The sequence below is a fragment of the Pipistrellus hanaki genome (genome assembly GCF_964339955.1).
Source record: "Pipistrellus hanaki genome assembly, chromosome: 9".
Classification (NCBI taxonomy): Eukaryota; Metazoa; Chordata; class Mammalia; order Chiroptera; family Vespertilionidae; genus Pipistrellus; species Pipistrellus hanaki.
The window spans coordinates 42,671,237-42,688,024 of NC_140511.1; the positions used below are offsets into that span (position 1 = coordinate 42,671,237).

The window sequence follows — 16,788 nt, forward strand, 5'->3', positions numbered from 1 at the left end:
GTACAGTGTTTTGGGTTTGGGTATGTGTTAAAAAACAAGCAGGCAATATATTCATTTATTGTGAAACTTCCTCTAAAGAAACCTCACATCTCCCCCTGACTCAGCAAGCTTCTTAACCTAGAGGGGTATAATGATCTGACCCCTGCCTCCCTCCCCAGCCCAGTTAAATGTCCCTTTAATTTCTTTGACAAGCCCTGCATGCTTGCCAACAACCTTCTAGCCTGCCTTCCTCTTTCTCTCTGTCCTCTCACTGTCCAAGGACTGATAACTCTGCCTTGACGAATGTGTACAGCTGTTTTCCCCCACCATGCCTGGAAGAACCTGACTTCTGTGTCTCCAGCATTTGCAAAATTGAAGCCACATGAGTGGTTTGTGTGTGTGTGTGTGTGTGTGTGTGTGTGTGTGTGTGTGCGCGCGTGTGCACACGCGCCCTGTTGTGTTTGGGGCAAATATATCCACGTGTCTATAATGGGTTTCTGGGGTGTCTGGCAGTAGAGACAAGGATTTTTCGTTAACATTTGTGCCTCCGATGGTAGCTTCTTCCCATGTTGGGGCTGAGGGTGGGAGTAGGAGGGGGAGATCCAAGCTTCGCACGGCTAATAGGAAGAGGCCAAAGTCGGGCAGGGCTTGGGTGGAGGGGCGGGGACAAGGAGTAAACTATGCGCTGAGTCCCGGGGCTCAGAACCAACAGGGCGACCACATGAGCGAGCCCAGCGCCGCCCCGGTGGCCGCCCCCGCGAGCATGCCCATGGCCAGCGGGGCTCCCGAGCTGTAGCAGGGGTCCTCCCGCACCACCACGTGCGTGACGCCTCCGGGGCCTGCGGGGAGAGCCGGGGAGGTCAGACGAGGAGACAGCGATCTTCGCTCCCCTCCTCCCGCTGGACTCCAGCCCAACCCAAAGTAAGGCGCTGAGCCCACTAATTTTACATTCTATTAATAACTCTGAAATCCCAAAGTTGGTTTTGCAACCCATTTAATGGCAGAATTAGACCTGATCTGATAGGGAGCTGGTTTTTAAATCATACTTAGTATGAATATTCATTCATTTTATTTTTAATTTTTATTTTTGCAATAGCAATATCGTGGTTGATTTTGGCCTTACGGTGGGAAAGAAGTGCGGCCCGCCCCCTCGGCTTCCAGGCCTTGGGTCCGCTGTGGATGTGGGCTAGGATGGAAAGGCGAGGACACCCCCATCTCTAAGAACCTCCAGACCACACCGGGAGCCAGGGCCACAGCCATTCCCGCACTAGCCACCAGGGGTCGTGGCCAGCTCAGGAACGGGTGTGTGCGGCCTGAGACAAAGGCAGCCGGGAGAGGGGAGTCAGCCCTTTGATGGGAAGGAGCTCCGATCCCAGTGCCATTCTGAGTTTTGGGATGGGGAAGGCCTGCTGGAGGGTTCTGCCTGAGAAAATCCTTGGTCACCAAAAGGGTGGGGCCTGACCCTGGATCGAGGCAGGAAGCTGGCGGGCCAGCAACTTACCTGGGTAGGGCTGTCCGTAGGGCGGTCCATAGTAGCTTCGAACGTAAGTGGCGTCGTGCGCATTGGGCGGCACCACCTCGTAGTAGTCCTGGTACGGGCTGTAGACGCGCACCTGGGGAGCCCTGCCAGGTTAGCTGCCTGCGAATTCCCTGGCCCCGGTTTGGTCCCTTACCCACCCAGGTCACGCCCCTCTGGACCCACGGAGCTGCCTCCCCAAGTTTAGAAGTGGGTCCCCAGGGTCCTTGTATTCTAAAGCTCAGCCTCTATATCCAGCTCCCAGTGAGGCCATTTTCTGTCCTGGCGTCCCACCTAGCATTCCCTCCCCCTTCCCCCATCATGAATTCTCCATGGTGCCAAGCTGGTATGGCTTAGTGGATTGAGGGTCACCTCATGCACCAAGATTCCTGGTCAGGGCAAGTGCCCAGATTGCGGGCGAGATCCCCAGTAGGGGGTATCAGGAGGCAGCTGATTGATAGTTCTCTCTCATCGATGTATCTATCTCTCTTCCTTAAAAAAATCAATTAAAACATAGTTTAAAAGCATGTTCAAAATAATTCTCCATGGCTTCCAACTTCCTTCATAGATAGTCTAATATTTGCTAGCAGCTCTCTAATGATTCCATTTAGAGAAACCCAATGAATTTCTCTACTCTCCTAGTCACGGAGAGGGAGACCAGGCCAAGCCCCAGGCCCAGGAAATAAAAGAGGGTTGGGAGGAAGGGACGGGGTTGATCCAGTAGGGAAAGGAAGGAATTGAAGTATTATTGAGCATCCACCATGTACCAGGCCTTCCTCTGTTCTTTACCACAGTCCGTCTCATCTCCGCATCACCACAGAGCGAGGCCTGGAGGCTCAGAGAACGGCCAGTGTTCTCTGGGAGGGAGGAGTGCTCTCCCTGCCCCCTAGCTCTCCATTAGGTTTTTACCAACCCCTCCAAGCCTAACTCCAAAGTCACCCACTCCAGGAAGCCCTTCTGGGCTCAGAAAGAACCCTTTCTTTCTGAGTTCTCTGTGAGCTATGCTTGTGCCTCTTATCCTATCCTTCCTCTGGGCCTTTCCGGCTTGCTACCCGTAGGCAAGGAATCTGATTTGTGTCACCAGCAGGGTCTAGTGAATGCTAAGAATAAATATATGCTAATTAAATGGTAGCTCCTAGTCCAAGCCCCTCATTTTACCTACAGAGAGCAGACCTGGGGAGGGGGCAGAATCCCCTTCTCTCCTGACTCCTTCTCGGCCACCCTTCCACCCTCTATCTCTTTCTAACCGGGCTTCACACCTGAATGGTCCAACTCTCCTTTGAAGTCCAGGTGTCTTAAACTCCACGCATCTCAAAGTGATTTCATCATCCTTCCGTCCCCCCAAACCTGCCTTCTGTAAATTCTTTTCTCTAAATGCCACCACTGTGCTCTCAAACCAAGACATCATGTTGGCACCCTTATCTCCACACACTTAGCTTCCACACCATATCAGCCACCAGGTCACATGACTTTATCTTCTAACTATGCTCTTCTGTCCATCCTTTTGGCCAGTGCCAAGAGAATAAGCCATTAGTTTTGGCAACTTGGAAGCTGTGGGTGACCGTGAAAAAAAAAAAAAAAAAAAAAAAAAACCTTTCAGAGGAGTGATTAGGAAAAGAAGCCAGACTATAGGGAGTTGAAGAATGATTGAGAGGTGAGGGGTGGAACCAACATATCATGACATCTCTTTCGGGAAGTTTAGCTGTAGCCCTGGCCAGTGTTTCTCAGTGGTTAGAATGTTGGCCCGTGCATCAAAGGGTCTTGGGTTTGATTCATGGTCAAGGGCATATACCTGGGTTGCAGGTTCTATTCCCGACTGTGTCAGGGCAGGTGCAGAAGGGAACCAATTGATGATTCTCTCTCACAGGGATGTTTTTATCTCCTTCTTTCTCTCTCTTCCCCCCTCCTCCTTTCCACTCTGTAAATATCAATGAATAGGAAAAAAAAATCCTTAGGTAAGGATTAACAAAAAATAAAATATAGACTTCAAGGAGGTTAAAAAAACACAAGCTTAACTGTAAAGGGAAGTTCTCAAATCTCGATGCCACTTCCCAATGATGGGGAGCTTGCCTTCCTCACCTTTTTCTTTTTTATTCAACTACCTAACTTGTCCTTTCAGAGTCAACTCAAGTATTACTCTCCCTGAACCTCAGGTCCTGGTGGGCTCCCATCTGGGCACTAGTTGGCCTTAGAGTTTCCTCATCACAGCAAAGCACCAGTCACTCGGTAGTGTCGTTGCTTGTATCTCTGAGAGTGTGAATCTCTCTCATCAGACTTGTAGACGCCCTATCACCACCACCAAAGGCAGGGCCGGGGTCTAACCAGGCCTGATTGGAACATGGTAGGTTAATACCAAATACAGGGTCAGACTGGAACTAAGGTCATCCAACTCAGTCCAGTTTCAAGTTAGGCACAATGACCAGACCCAGGGCAATGCAGGAGGCTCAGTCAAAAAAAAAAAAAAAAAAAAAGCTCCGTCTCAAGTGACTTCCCTCACTGTGCTCCTTCTCCGAGGGTGACCCAAAAGGGATTTCTGGTGGGGGTCACCAGGATTTGAGCTCCAAGCCTAGAAGGGCTAGAGAGATCTAAGCACTCGGGTCCCGAATTTTACTGGTAGGGAAGTTGAGGTCCAGAGTGTACACCTTTGCAGCTGCACAGGGAGCCAGTGGCCCTGCCGAGCCCTGGAGAGAATGGAAAACACCACTTCATGTCCCTGTGGGCCACCTGTTTCTACCCTCCAGGCCTGGGAGGCTCAGAGGTAAAGTCATGTGGGTCACCTAGCAACAGGGCAGGAGGGTCCCCCGAGACCTCATGGACAGAAGAACCAAAGGACCTGATTTCTGATCCTCTCCCTCTCTGCAGGCCTAGACCCTCATATGCAAACAGATCCCTTCCCTCAGAACAACTGTTGTGTACTTATTATAAGATTTTAAATGACTGCACAGCCTTTTCTTAAAATCCTCATCCAAGGATATTTTTCCCATTAATTTGTTTTAATTTTTTTTAGAAAGATGGGAAGGATTGGGGGGGGGGGGGTGCGGAGAGAGAGACAAATATCAATGTGAGACATCAATTGGTTACCTCCTGCACGCCCCTGGCCGGGGCCAGAACAAACCTGCAACCACATACTTGCCCTTGACCGGGAGTTGATCTCAAGACCCTTTGGTCCATGGACTGACACTCTACCACTGAGCAACACTGGCCAGGGTAGTTTACATTCTTTTAAATCCTATTTTTTGGAATTCCCACTGTATACAAACTTGAGTCGTGGTCTGGGCATGGCGGATGCCTCAGAATACTGGGCTGGAAGTCCCGCCCTGCTACTGATGAATTAAGGGACCCTCTCAGAGCTTCAATTTTCTCATCTGTAAACAGGGACAGTCCTACACTGCCCACTGCTGAGCCACCGTGAGAATCCAGCAGAGTCACGTCTAAGCAACTGGCTGGCTCTAGTACTTCTGGGTTCAGTGGTTCCTGCAAATTAGAATCACCAAGAGAAATTTTTAAACCAGATTCCCAAAAGCCACACCTGTGGTATTAGAGAATCCAGAGGTAAGATCTGAACATATCTGGGTTGTTTTTTTAAGTCCTTGAGCGATTCTAATGTATAGCCACATGGATCACCACTGTGCTAGGAAAGGGGCTCACAGTTGACTGTAAGACAACAGGTACTCTATGGCAGGTCCCCGCTGTGCCCTGGCTGAGCACTGGAGAGAGAGAGGATTCATCCCTAAATCCTGCATTCCAGAAGCACTGGGGGTGTGCAGGGAGACAGACAGGGACTAAATTATAATGTGCCATCATAGGTTTTCCACTTCTTCCTTCTTCCCTTCATTCATTCACTTGTTTGCTCATTCAGTCCACATTGCCTAGGGCCTACTTGTGCCTGACCTTGTGCACCAGGAATAAGGAGGGTCAAAACAGACTGTCTCTCCATCACTCAGTAGCCACTGACCCGCTGTACACCCAGCACTGTGCCAGGCTCCATGGGCAGAGCTGATCAGACCTGGTCCTTGCCTTGGAGGATGTCCCAGGCCTCATGAGAGAACAAAGAGAAGTAAACAGAATAGAAACCAGGCAGCATGAAGCCAGAACTGAGCATCGGTGCAGTGGGGTGTGGGAGGAGTGACGGTACCTGGAGGTCCGGGAGTCCTCCCTGAGGAGGGGGCAGCCTTTGAAAGTGGGGCTTAGATGATAAACTAAACGTCTGTTTGTCAAGTGAAGATGGAAACGAAGGGTTTTCACAGCAGAGAGAGCAGCACGTGCGAAGGCTGGGAGGAAGGGATCGGTCTGGAGCAGCGAGGACAGAGGGTAGAGCGAAGCAGTTGGGGGACACAGGGGATGAGGGGCCTGTGCAGGCAAGACTGGCTCAGGCCAGATGCCGAGGCCCTGAAAGCAGGGTCGTGGCTGGTGTCCGACGGATGACGGGAGCCAAGGAATGTGTGTGAGCCGGGAAGGGATGTGACCAGGCCCCGTTCGGGAGGCACATCCTGGCGGCCAGGATGGAGGCAAGAAGGGCTAAGTCAGCACTTACCCAGATTCGCCTCTCAACCTTACAGGGGCTCCACGAGCTGGTCACACACCTGACCTTGGGGCAAACCCGGCGGCTTCTGGGAGGGACGGCGGCTCCAGCTGGGGCCTGCTCAGGCCGCAGAAACCCGGGAGGGGGAGGAAGGGAGTTGTCAGCGGCTCTACATCTGGAGAGACTCACAGTTCTTAACAGGCCCTACCGGAGCCCTCTTCCAGCTGGGATGTATGTCCTCCTCCTCCTCACCCATGGTAAAGGGGGAGACTAAGAAGGGGAGGTGATTTTAGAGAAGAAGGATCAGTAGCATCTCTCCAGAATTAGCCCACTTCACGTGTGTCGGGCTGCTGAGGTTCCTGTCTCCAGGGAGGACCAAACAGCTATGATCTGCCCTTCCAGCCACCTGCCCCCTTCACTGCCCCCCGCCCCCCCCCCCCCCGGCCTTGCCCCTGGCCCTGTGTTCCCTAGAACAGCTGGGGTCAAGCTCCTCCTCGAGCCTCCACCCAGAGCAGGGTATACACCTGCAGGATGTGAAGAGAGAAAGTGCAGGTCACTCCTGCATAGGTACAAGACAGAGAAGCCCCCCCCCCCCCCACACACACACACAGGCATGAACACTCAGAGACAGGTGGACACTGGTACGAAGACAGAGACACAAACACAACCCCCTGGAGAAGCTCTGGGGCTGGAGGGATGTGTGTGTGCAGAGCAGTGGGGGGTGGAGCGGAGGGCCAGAGCAGAGAGGTGTGGTGAGCAGAGCACCAGGAAGGTGGACAGGAAGAGAAGGGACAAGACGGCTTCATAGAGTCACAGAGTGCAGAACGGTCAGCTCTCACCTCCTTCCTCCCATCTCTCAGTGGGACTGATTTGCCCTGTATAAGGGGGACTTGGGGCTCAGAGCCAGTTTAGCCCGACCTGGGTCCCTCCACGTCCATCCTCCTGACCCCTGCCCAGCCTCCTCTCATCCAGCCTTCACCCAGAAGTATGAGTCCGCTCCCCAAAGTTTGACCACAGCCCTTCCTGCTGAGTGACCTTGACTGCTCCCCACAGCCCTGGCGCAAAATTCAGTTCCTTTAACTGGACTTCAAGGCCCTTGGTGACCTAGCTCCTCAGAGGTCACCGTTCCCATTCCTTTCCCTCCGCGTATTACCCTCCAGCCAGGCCAGACTCCTGGCCCGGATTCACACACGCACGTCACCTCCCTGCCTCTGCTCCTGCAACTTCCCTCAGAATCTCACACCGACCTAGGTTCCAATACAGGCCTTTTCACTGACTCTACATGATGAGACTTCGGACAGGTCACTCCCTCTGGACTTCAGCTTCCCTATCTGTAAATGGGGCTGAAAACATCAACCCCGACCAGAGCTGTTGGAAGTTTAAATGGTATAACCCGTGTCAGGTGCTCATGGGCCTGCCTGGCTCTCAGAAGGTAAATGCCTGAGGGGGGTTCTTTGTTTTGTGATTTTATTAAGGTCTTTTATAACTCTATCAGTGGTTTCTAAATGCATCCCAGCTTTCCCTGCTACTTCCCAGGGACTTCCTCTCAAGGTGAGTAGGACTCCACTGCACCACGGAGAGAAGGAGCAAGCATGGAACCTGGAGACAGGCAGGTGGGGGTCCAGGCGAGCTGGGCTGCGCCCTATAGGGCCTTCGGACAGCTCCTCAAACCCACCCCGCATTAAGTCCTGTTGGCTCTCCCTCGTAAACGTGCCTGGTCCTCATCAACTTGTCTCCGCCAGCAAAGCCTCAGTCCAGTCCCCCAGCCAGTCACCGGTCCCAGCCTTCTAACTGGTCTCCAGGATCCACTTTTACCCTCTACAATCCGTTTCCTAACTACCAGCCAGACTATCCTTTTAAAAATACAGATCCCGCCTGACCTATTCGTGTGGTCCCTCTGCTTAAAAACTTCCAATGACTTCCAGATGCTCTCCGGACAAACTGACATCCTTAACCCAGCCCGTAACGCCCTGCCAACCCCCCTTCCCCACTGCCCTCTCCCTCCCTGAGCTCCAGCCACCAGCCTCCTTTCTGTTCTTCAACTTGCCAAAGTCTTAATGCCTCTAGGGCCTTTGCACATGCAATTTCCTCTTCCTGGAAAGCTGTTCCATTCACCCCACCCCACCCCTTCCACACAGTCTATTGTTTATACTTCAGGTCTCGGTGTAAGCCTTGTCTGGACTCCCATATGGATCGGGCCACCAGGGTGGTCACAAACCGAGTGTACACTGCGTGTCTCCATCAGAGCAGTTGCCACCATTGCAGTGGAACAAACAACCGTATAATTAGCTGCTTCACTCCTGGCTTCCCAGAAGACTGAGTCCAGGAGGGCAGGGCTCACTCTCCTGAGCTCCCCTCCGATCCCTTGCCCTGGCACAGTGCCTGGCATGTAGTAGAAAGTCAGTCAATGTTTGCTGTGCACATGAATGAAACTCAGCCTCGTTTGCAGAGGGAACAGTAATCCCTGCCTCACAGGACTGTTGTGAGGAGCAGCTGCAACTGCACCTGTCCCACACCTGGCACATGACAGCTGCTCAATAAAAGACAGTTCCTTCCCCCAGCTCAATGCCATCCCCTTCTCGGAGGCCTCTCTCTCCCTCCCCTGAGCACCAGTGGACCATCTTCTGTCCTTTCCTGCTTGAGACTCAGGGCATCTGAGTCTGCACAAGTCAATTCACTCACATACAGTGGCACCTCAGTTCTCAAATGTAATTCATTCCGGAAGGCTATTGGAGAAAGCCATTTGTTCGAAAACCAAATCATTTTTTTCCCATTACAAAAAATGTAAATTGAATTAATTTGTTCCAGACGCTCAGATGATTCCCTGTTTTAACCTTTCTTATACACAGTACATTCTAAGGTACTGTTTAACCTATAAACAAACACTTCTTTTCTTACATTGACTGAACCACCCCTCCTCGCCTTCAGTGAACCACTCAGCCCTTTTCCAGGGGAGTCTTTCAGGAAGTCAGCAGGGGATCTTCCCTTTTTCACACGTTGCTGCCTCCAAAGTGCTGTCACTGGCTAGCTGCTTTTTGTTTATCCAAATCAACAATTTTTCTACTTGTATCTCTTCATAGCCTGGGTTCACTGTTTCTTTCACACCTTTAGCAACATTAGCGCTCTTGATGGCCTCTTTCTGTTTTAAAATTGTGCTGGCTGTCCATTTTGCCAGCAAAAACAAATTAAAAAACCCACAAAAATATTCACAGCACAATTTCCTGAGATGTTAACAATGCAAGGTTTAGCAGTAGGCTAGAATTCTCTCCTGTTTGTGGCCTGAGAGGTGCTTTTTGTCATGCTGATGTACCAGCATGAAAGGGTGGTCAGGTCCAGAATTGAAGTTTCATTCTAGGACCGAGACATCTTTTCCCCCCATGAACCAAACTGTTCCAGATGGGAGTGGTTCGAGAACCTATATGGGAACTGAGAACTCCTGGCAGGCGGAGACCGAGTCTGAATCACCCATGATTCCATGGCAGGTGGGGTGGGGAGGAGAGGAGGAAGGGAGGGGGGCTCACCGGGGTGGAATTCGCCTCCAGCAGCGCAGTCTTCCAAGCTCTGCAAAGCAAACCCACCGCACGATGAGGGAGGGTTGGAAGAAGGGGGATGAGCCCCTGCATTTTAGATTTAATTCCCCCACCCAGACACTTGGCCCAGTTTTTGGGGGGAGGGTAAGATCTTTTGAATACACAAAGGTGACCCCCTCCCCTGTTCCAGTCACGTGGACAGAGCTCTCAGTTGAGCTGGAGCCTCGTAATTCATTCGTAGTCCATAGTTTTTACCCTTTAGAAGGTCAGTTTCCCCATGCAGACAACAGACAACTGGGCCGGGGGTCTCTTCGGGGCCTTTAAATTCTGACATGCCTAGGCTGGTTCTCCAGCTGCAGTATCTCCCCCAGCTACATCCAAAACCTACAAACAGCTCCCCAACACTCTGACCCCAGAGCCCTGGAAAGGGCCGTGGACACAGGACAATTGGGCTTTTGTTGGTTGCCATGGCACCTGTCGGCTGGACAAGGCAGCTCTGTGCTTTGTCTACCCAGAGCTCAGCTTCCCCCACACCCACACACCCCATCTCATTCACTCTCCCACAATGCAAAGGCCCACTGACCCCTGCCAAAGGGTAGGAAGGCAAGGAATGTGAGTGAGCAGCCGGTGCCTGAAGACACACCCGGCCTCACAGTGTGGACCTGAGTCTGGCACTGGGGCGCCCCCAGGACCTGGCAGGCCGCCTCTGTGAGGCAGGTCAGGGTCCACTCCTCAGATCAGTCTCCAACCAGGACAGCATCTCAGAAGGAGGGTCCTTGGAGGGTGTCACAGGGCTCTGTTCCTTTGTATCACCCTAAGTGAGGGCTCACCTCAGAGCCTGCTCAAGACCTGACTCTGAATGATCAGGTGTGCACGCTCCTCCCCCAACAGCCCAACGGGGCACCTTACCAGTCACCATGAGCCACCAAACCCACCCCTCCAGCCTCCACCCACCTGTCTCTCTGTCCCCTCCCCCTACGCCAGGGAACCAGGAGGCCCGAGGAGGAGCAGGCATCGGATCTCACGCCCGGGGATCCCCTCCCAGCCTCTCCTGGGAGCCACTCACACGGCGTCATCCTGGGTGTCCGCGCACAGGTGCAGGCGGGAGCCTTCGCGGAGACTCACGGTCAGCAGCCCGTCGCGGCTCCGGCCCTCCGGGGGCTGCACATCTGAAGGCAGACACACACAGAGGGGTCTCCGGGGGGCCCGGGCCCCTCCGACGCGGGTGTTCGCGGACAGACGGGAGGGCCGCACCCGCGGGCAGAGGGCCAGACCGGAAGGGGCGTCTCACCGTGGCACTCCTGGCCGATCTTTATGCTGCGGACATTGAAGCGGATGAGCACGCGGTCCTCCTCGTCCTGCGCGGTCTCGTCGTGGTAGTAGCCCAGGGTCCCGTCCAGCCACAGGGCGAACCAGTTCCGTTTCCAGCGGCGAAGGATAGAGCCTGTGAGATAGTCCAGACCCGCCAGGCAGGCTGACCGCAGGGCCTGCTGGGGGCCTGAGCCCTGGACGGGCTCCCCGAGTCCTCTGGCCCCAGGCCCTCCGAGTTGCAACCACCCTTGTCTATCCACACCCCCTGAAGTGACGGCAGGCCTTCTTTCTGTCTCGCTCACCCCTTGCCTCCCATTAGGCCTAACTCATAGCAGGGGCTCCATAAACATTACAAATGGCAAACGAGGGATCCGATTCCCCCCTTGAGGGCTTCCAAAGCTAATCCCCCAAGTCTCTTTAAAGGCAAAGTCCTCTCCCTAGCCTAAGCCTCTTAGTTCTTATCTCTGACTTCTGTGATGGCCATTCACGCAGTGTCTGCCTCTTCTGTCAGATGGGGGGGGGGGGGGGGGGGAGGGGGGGGGCACAGCTGGACCTGGCTCAGTGTTTGCTGAACCAAAGAAACTGAGACTAGGTCATGGAGCGGATTAGGGGCTCCTAGCCCAGAGGTGCTCTTGCTAAGGTCACAACCCTGACCAGAGCGTGGGTCTGGAAGCTGAGCCCGAGCTTCAGACATTTTGTGATTGTAAATCTGAACAGAAAGGGCAGAGACATCCGAGAGCTTCTTAGAACCTTATAGGCTCTGAGGCACAGGGGCCTTTTTCATTTTGCTCTGAGCCTTGTTATGGGGCCAGCCACGGGCTGGGGTGGGGTGGTGGGGTCAGCTATGGGCTGGGGTGGGTTGGAGGATCAAAACCAGTCCCCGCCCTTGAAGGGCTCAGGCTGGGGCCTGGTGGGGTGGAGGGTGGGGGGAGGTGACACCCACAGGTAAAGACAGTTATAGGGCGATCGATGCTGTAACTGGAGTGTGGATGAGGCATTGGGGATCAGAGAAGCCAGCCTCCGGCCCAGTGTGGTGCTACAGCAGGGGCTGGGATGGGGTTAGAGGAAAAGGCAGAGAAGGCTCCTCACAGAAGGGGACATCTGGGTGGGTCCTGAAGAATAAGTAGGAGTTTACCAGGCAGTCAGGAACAGGAAGGACATTCCAGGCACAGGGAAAAGCTTGGACAAAGGTGGGGAGGATAAAAAGGGCCTGGCTTGCCCCGGCCATGTGGCTCAGGCGGTTGAGTGTCATCCCATGCACCCAGGGGTCACCAGTTCAATTCCTGGGGTTTCGGTTCCATCCAGGTTGGAATGTGTACGGGAGGCAACTGATCGATGTTTTTCACATCAGTGTCTGTCTCTGTCTCTGCTCTGCTTCTCCCCCGTCCCCAATCAATAAAAAACACTAATATATATATATATAAACTCCTGGTTTTTTAGGAGACGGGTTCACTGTGGCAGGCCCAATAAGCCACTTTCCTCACTCCTTCCCCTGCAGCAGGAGAGGCACAGGCTTGGCCCCGGGTCACTCACTCTGTCTCCACAGCCAGCCGCCCCTCACCAGGGCCATTTCTTCAAAAGGACTTCCCAGGATGGAGTCAGGCGGGACCTGTCAGAGGAGCCACAAGACACACAGGCCTCGTCAGCAGTTCCAGAGCAGCCCTGGGGAGAGAAGCCCCCAGCCCCGTCCTCCCGCGAGGGAACGTTTGAAGGAGTGTAAGTAAACAAACAAGGCGGGCCTGCCTCTCTCCTCCCCGCTCTCTGCTCCAGGCAGAGAATGGCAGCACTGTGCTGTCGGTCAGCGGGGCAGCCGCCACTGTGCTGGGGCGGGGGAAGGGTCAGGAGTCTGGATTCCAATCTCAGTTCCATCACCTTGGCCAGGTCCCTCGTTCCCGGCCCTTTTTTCCCTGGCCCCGTAGAGGTGTGACGTGAGGCGGGTAGAGGTTGGAGTGAGTAACTCATCAGATGTTCGAAAACCCTGGGCTTCTGAAAGGCTGGCAGCACAGAATATTAGAATCACAGCAATAAGTGGGGCTTTTCTTCGTAATAAGAAAAGCCTCCTCCCACTTGAACGCCGTTGGTAAAGCGCATGAGAGAATGGTTCCGCGGCAGCCGACTGGCGGAGCGCCTTGCCAGGTACACGTCTCAGCGCTTTCGTCTATCAGCTTACTGAAGTCTCACCACAGACCTGTGACACCCCGGGCCCTGGGGCTGGGAGAGGCCAGCCATTTGTGCAGATCCACCGGACGAGCAAGCCGGGGAGCCAGGCCTCACACCCGGCAGTCCTGGAGTCTCACCTCTATGCCGGCAGGAGCTTTTAAAACTCCAGATGCCCAGGTCAGACTCAACGAAAAACTAAAAAACTAAAAAACCGGGTGGGAAGCAAGCACGGAAAGTCTTGAAAGGTCCCTAGCAGATTCAACGTGAAGTTTGGGAACCGCTGCACCTACCTTCCCTTGTCCCAACTCGAACTTTTAGACCGGTAGGCTATTTACTCCTATGTTGCAGACACACAGCAGAGAGGTAGGTACACTGCCTTGTCCACGTACGTGATGGAACTTGGATTGGAATCTAGGTGTACTCTATTCCTAAAGGGCAACTTACCTGCGATCAGGTGCCTCCGCCCCTCCCCCACTTGCTGCGTAGCAAGGCCTGGCACACCTGGGCTGGGAGGCCCGCTTCTCCTGCCGCTCCCTCCCCTCCCCAAGCCCTGACACAGGTAAGACAAGAGGGCCAGGTGCAAGCCAGCTCCCTCTCCAGCCTCCCCGGGATGCACCCACCTGTCTACACCTGTTGCAGGATGCTGCTGCCAACACAGCCGCTCCTGGATGCTGCTGTCACCCAACCCGCTGCGCCTGCGCTCTGTGCGCCCCGGAGCGCCTGGGGCATTTCACCCCCCAGACCGCGCCCCGGCCCGGGGCTCGCCGCCCGTGAGCCCCGCCCCAGGCCCCGCCCACCCCTGGGAGGGGGCGTGGCGTGGAGCGCGGGGCTGGCCCGAGGCCTCTGGGACTTGTAGTCCGCAGCTCTGGACCCAGCAGGACGCCACTGCCCCTGGTCTGACCCCGAGCACAGGTGAGAGGCCGCACCTGCGATTTTGTTTTGCTGTTTGTTCACTTATTTATCATGAAATACCTTTTTCTGCCGAAACCGGTTTGGCTCAGTGGATAGAGCGTCGGCCTGCGGACTGAAAGGTCCCAGGTTCGATTCCCGTCAAGAGCATGTATGCTGGTTGCGGGCACATCCCCGGTAGGGAGTGTGAAAGAGGCAGCTGATCAATGTTTCTCTCTCATCAACATTTCTAACTCTCTATCCCTCTCTCTTCCTCTCTGTAAAAAATCAATAAAAAAATATTAAAAAATTAAATGCTAAGAAAAAAAGAAATACCTTTCTCTAATCTTTTTGTTAATCAGCTTAACAATAACCCACAACCTTCGGACCAACTTCTCTAACCTTTTTGAACTTGTTTCCTAGAGCAGTGTTTCCCAACCTTCTCTCATGATGAGAATCACCTGGTGGAGTTGTTAAAACACAGATTCCTGAATCCCAACTAAGAAGTGCTAAACTAGAATTTTTGAGAACATATAGGTAAAATTGCATACCTAACTTAGTGCTCTGTATATAACATCTGTCTTAGAGCACTAGTTAAGTATACAATTTTACCTATATGTTCCCAAAAATTCTAGTTTAGCACTTCTTAGTTGGGATTCAGGAATCTGTGTTTTAACAACTCCACCAGGTGATTCTCATCATGAGAGAAGGTTGGGAAACACTGTCCTAGAGAAAAATAAAAAAAGTAAAACTGCAAGGAGAAGCCAGGCTCCTTGCTTTACCATGTTTTCTCAATATTCAGTTTGTACTTGGCACTACACGGGGACTCAGAGAAGCATCCACAAGGCCCTTCTCTTTCCTGCCCCAGCTTCCAGTCTGGCTGGGGAGACAACGCGAACACACAATTAGGGCGCGATTTAGCGATGGGGAAGAAGAGCCTCAGACTTTGCCCAGAGGAGGCCGGAAAGGGCTTTGGAGGAGGAGAAGGAGACCTAGGAGACTCACAGGCACACGAACCAAGGGAGTTTAAAAGAGTGTATGGCACCCCCGGTGGCTCAGTTGGAGGAGCTTTCTCCTGTGCATGGAAAGGTTACTGGTTCGATTTCCCGTTAAGGCACATACCTGGGTTGAGGGTTCGATGCCCAGTTGGGGCATATAGTGAAGGCAACCGATAGATGTTTCCCTCTCTCTCTCTCTCTCTCTTTCTCTCTCTAAGCAAGTCCTTAGGTGAGGATTAAAAAAAAAAAGCGTCCAGAATTTAGCTGCATTTGGAAAATAGAATGCAGGGGTGTGGGGGGCATGGGGAAGGTGGCTGACAAAGCTGCAGGGGTTGACAGGATATAACACGAAGGCATTGGGTGACAGGCTCAGGGGCTTGGGATGTTATGACACAGCGAATGGAGCTTGAGGTTGGGGGTTTCAAGATGAGGAGGGAGGAGGGAGGGTTTGTGGAGGGGAAAAGCATGGGCTGAAGGGGCCCCAACTGGGGAAAGAAGACTGTTTCTGTATCTGCCACCTCAGACTGCCCTTCCAGGATCATTTCCTCCACTAGCTCAGCCACAAACCCCCACCTGCAAGCAAAAAAACTAAGATGCCATTCAGAGGACAAGACCTGTCAGGGCCTGAAAGGCTCCTGATCTGACCCCCTGCCAGTGGGCCCCCGCTCCCGTCCCGGGGCCCTCTTACCGGCGCTGCGGGACTCATGTTCCTGGGGCCAGAGCAGCATTTCCCAGGACGCTCCTGCGGGGGGCACTTCCCTGAGCGCCTTAGAGATAAGGGGATCAGGAGGGTGCTACCAAGTGGGAGCCAGAAAGGGGGGAGAAGGGAGCCGAGGAACGGGGACACACAGATCCTAGAGAAAGTCATCTCTCTTCAGTGCCTTCCCCAACCTCCCAGACTGGTCTGGGCCTCCGGCCTTCATTTCTCTGGATAACAAACTGGTCCTCCGTGATTCGGAGCGGTCTTGGCCCAGCATCCCCACGATTTCCCTGGGAGGAAGGGAGTGGGGCCGGTTCTCCTCCCTCGGCCTGGGGCGGGGCTGCATTTTCTTTCTCCAGCTGGGTAGGACTGTGCCATCACCCCAGTCTTGGTTGCACAGCCTGGCCCTTTAAGCTTCCTTCCCTCACTCCTGGGTTTCTATAATCCTGACCTCAAGCTACCCAGACGCTTGCTTAGGCCCTGCGTGCGGTGCGTGCCTTGCTGGAGGATTCGCCATGGCCGATCCTATTAGCCCCTGAGCTCATCCCCTCCGTGCAGCCCCAGTTACACCCCCTCACCCCCAAACCACGTTGTTCTCTGCCTGGTGCCTTTCTGTCCCTGGAATGTCCAACTTCTCCAAGCTAAAATGTCTGCCCCCATAGCAGAAGGACAGAAGGATAGAAGAAAGGAACAGAGGGGAGTAGGGATCCAGACCCCCACCTCAGCTCCCCTCCCTGAAGGGGTGATGGGGGAACCGTGCAGACAGCTCTGGATTACATTCTCTGGATTTAGCAAGCAGAGGAAAGGGAAAGGCTCTACAGCAGCAGCATGGAATTCCGAGGGAAGACTCCCCCACCTCCTCCCAAAGAGCGGGTTCTCTGACAGAACAAGTGGAGAGAAGATGCTTTGCAAACTAAAATTACAGATGCTGCTGCAGAATCGAAATGCAGCTGGACCTGGCATACGTCTCTAAAATGCTGGTCAATGACCTTCTTTGAGATGCTAATAAAAGGTGTAGACTCTGTCCAGGAAAAAAAAAAATGCACACAGGTCACATTTTGCATGTAATTCCCGAGAGTTCATAGACTCCTAAAGCCCGATGATTACTGCTGAGATTGTTTTTAATTTCCAAAGCCGTGTAGACTGATGCGAAAAAATGTGATTGACAAGTGAGAGGCACTGAG

The 16,788-nt window shown here is 53.5% G+C and overlaps 1 protein-coding gene across 2 annotated transcripts; it reads right to left on the bottom strand.

The window, feature by feature from the left end:
- Positions 1-407: 407 nt before the first annotated feature.
- PLEKHB1 (pleckstrin homology domain containing B1) lies at positions 408-13,749 on the bottom strand. 2 transcript variants are annotated; one of them, XM_084894681.1, is made up of 8 exons: positions 13,639-13,749; positions 12,392-12,467; positions 10,839-10,991; positions 10,614-10,716; positions 9,539-9,578; positions 6,030-6,134; positions 1,481-1,592; positions 408-818 (listed from the first exon to the last, which is right to left on the bottom strand). In XM_084894681.1, exons 2-8 carry the CDS (start codon positions 12,426-12,428, stop codon positions 679-681), a joined length of 690 nt encoding a protein of 229 aa, XP_084750807.1. In that variant the 5' UTR covers positions 12,429-12,467; positions 13,639-13,749; the 3' UTR covers positions 408-678. The 2 variants fall into 2 exon arrangements, with proteins under 2 accessions (XP_084750807.1, XP_084750808.1); XM_084894682.1 differs by lacking the exon at positions 6,030-6,134.
- Between the last annotated feature and the right edge of the window lie 3,039 nt (positions 13,750-16,788).

Coding starts and splice junctions, on each gene's coding strand:
- PLEKHB1 (XM_084894681.1), bottom strand. CDS start 12,428: ATGGCCCTGGTGAGGGGCGGCTGGCTGTGGAGACAGA. Junction 10,992..12,391: donor CGGCTGGCTGTGGAGACAGA/GTGAGTGACCCG, acceptor ACTATCTCACAG/GCTCTATCCTTCGCCGCTGG. Junction 9,579..10,613: donor GACACCCAGGATGACGCCGT/GTGAGTGGCTCC, acceptor TTTGCTTTGCAG/AGCTTGGAAGACTGCGCTGC.